Source organism: Octodon degus, unplaced genomic scaffold (assembly GCF_000260255.1).
Source record: "Octodon degus isolate 3935 unplaced genomic scaffold, OctDeg1.0 scaffold00098, whole genome shotgun sequence".
In the NCBI taxonomy this organism is placed as follows: Eukaryota; Metazoa; Chordata; class Mammalia; order Rodentia; family Octodontidae; genus Octodon; species Octodon degus.
Window position 1 is genome coordinate 9,882,430 of NW_004524674.1, and position 2,504 is coordinate 9,884,933.

Consider the following 2,504-nt stretch of genomic DNA (forward strand, 5'->3'; position numbering starts at 1 on the left):
CAGGAAGCTGAGGCAGGAGGATTGCTACAGGTTTGAGTCTAGCCTGGGCTACAAAGTGAGACCCTGTCTCAAAAAGACAAAAGGAAAAAAAAAAAAGAAAGAAAAAGATATTTTTCCCTTAAATCTGGAAAAATCTCAGGGATATTCACTGTGATAACACTCCTTAGCCACGATGTGGTCCCATCTTTTCAGGTTCTGCAAGATCTGTTTCTCTCATATTTGATATTCCCTATTGCAGAAGTACTGAGCTGGTATGTAGTTAGTTGAATATTATAGTGGTTATTATTATTTTTGAAATTGTCAAACCTTGTATACTTTGATCAAATTGCAGGTTTTTGACTCCACTGCTAACAAAGATAAGCTGCTTCGCCTGAAATTAGGATCAGGAAAAGTTATCAAGGTAAAAATCTGTGTTTTAGAATTAGATCAAATTTGTATCATTTCTGACTTGGGCATAACTTATGAGAGTTTGAAAATGTTTTGTTGAAAGGGAAGAGGGCAGGAATATGTTACCTTATTACTACTTGAGAGATTTGAAGTCTAGGTCTCTGTATTGAAGATAGGTATTTGTTTTTTATAATCCTCTTTTTTATCCTGTGACTCTTGTGGACAATTGCCTATCTTTCCTATTGCCTAACAGGAAAAAAGGTAAAATTCTTTTGGAATTGTGTGTTACTTGGGTTTGTGATGTGAATTTTGTTTTTTCTAATTGTGTCTGTTTCATAAGATAGAATATTTTATGTATGTGTAGTTTCGTCAGGTCAGGACATCAATGCATTGTGCCACATTCAGCCATCTGTGTAACTAAAAGCTTTTCCACATTGCTTTATGGCTGCTTCTCTTAGAATGTTTTAGAGATATTTTCCTTGTAATCATAGCAGTTAAAGTATGGTTTTTAACGCTAGGCAGATCTCATGTTTAATCTTGGTTTAATGATTTACTAAATACATGATCTTGGGCTAGGTATTTAACTTAACCTCCACTTTTCTTATTTATCAAAGTTACCTCCAAACTCAGTTTTATTATTTGTAAAACAATTTCATCAACTTTTTGAGATTATTGGGATTAAACAAGACAATGCATATAAAATATTTAACCATGGTGTCTGGAGAAACATGCTTAATAAATGATAGCCTTTATTGTTTTCTTATTGCTATTTAATTGCTCTCATTTTCTCTCAACATCTAAGATAAATATATTTTACCCAACCCTAGATATGTCTTCTTTTACCAGTAGATTTTAAAGTGAAAGTCTTGGTTGGTTGTTTACTTGGTTGATTGGTTGATTGATTGATTGATTGATTTTTTTGTTTTGTTTTTTAGGGTCTCTCTATGTAGTTTTAGGCTGGTCATAAACTTACTATATAGCCAAGGCTTGTCTAGAACTTGTTGCAGTCCTCCTGCCTCAGCCACCCAAGTGCTAGGATTTCAGGTGTGGTTCACCACTGGCTTACTCATAATTAGTATGGGTAATAGTTGAACTTGAGCTGTGGAGGAAATTCCTAAACCTGAAAGTAGATAAGTGAAACTCAGTGTTCTACTTGTTTTATGAGGTGTTTCTTTTCTGATGAGGTTTTCTTCATCTCTAATTCTAAAGGCCTGGGAGGATGGAATGCTGGGCATGAAGAAAGGAGGAAAGCGGTTGCTCATTGTCCCTCCAGCCTGTACAGCTGGCTCTGAAGGCTTAGTAGGCTGGACTCAATCAACGGACTCTATCCTGGTGTTCGAGGTGGAAGTTAAGCGGGTGAGTGATGCTTTTGTATATGCTTATGAGTCCTCCAGGTGTCTCCTGGCTAGTTAAATGAATAACTAAATGTGCTTGAAAACCCAGTGCTGAAACCATACTTTTTATTTGATTTATTTTTTTATTTTAGACAATTTTTGTTATATTTAAGTTTGTAAATAATTTTTTACAATGTGCAGTCTGTTATTAATCTTATATTATGTATTCATTTCAGAAATATTTTTGTAAAATTCACTCTGTCTACATCTTTCACATTTCAATATTTGTCTGCAATTTTCAATTTGCTATGTAATTATTGATTTTCAGTAAAATTTATTTTTTTACTATCATTTTCTGTTTATTGTATGAATAGCAATCCAGTATATCCTTAAATTTTCAATGAGAAGACATTTAATAATTAAATGTCTCATAATTCTACATTTTTATCAATTTTATTGAGAAACAGCAATGAGACAAGTTTCAAAACTGATCAATAGGACCGTTTCAATAATTAATACATTGCATATTGTTATCTTCTTAGTGGTTATTCATAGTACAAGAAGCACACATGATATCCTGTTCAAACACTATTAGTACAAATCTTTCTTCTCATTGAATTAAGAGAAAGTAGCTGTATATTCTATTTTGTATATACAGATTCAAAATGTTCCTTCCTTTGTATCCCCTTTTTTTGTTTAGTTTTGTTAGAAATGGCTATTCCATTGCCATTTAAGTATTGTAGGTGTGTGAATTCAGCAAAATAATCCAATATAGTTCAGTAG

General features: G+C 33.0%; 1 protein-coding gene across 4 annotated transcripts in view; it reads left to right on the plus strand.

The window, feature by feature from the left end:
* Nucleotides 1-2,504, plus strand: part of Fkbp15 (FK506 binding protein 15) — an 84,173-nt gene that overhangs the window by 30,017 nt on the left and 51,652 nt on the right. For all 4 annotated transcript variants that reach the window (XM_023723198.1, XM_023723197.1, XM_023723199.1 and 1 more), the window contains exons 4-5: nt 332-400; nt 1,597-1,743. In XM_023723198.1, the coding sequence (XP_023578966.1) occupies nt 332-400; nt 1,597-1,743 (216 nt within the window). The remainder of the gene's footprint in view (nt 1-331; nt 401-1,596; nt 1,744-2,504) is intronic.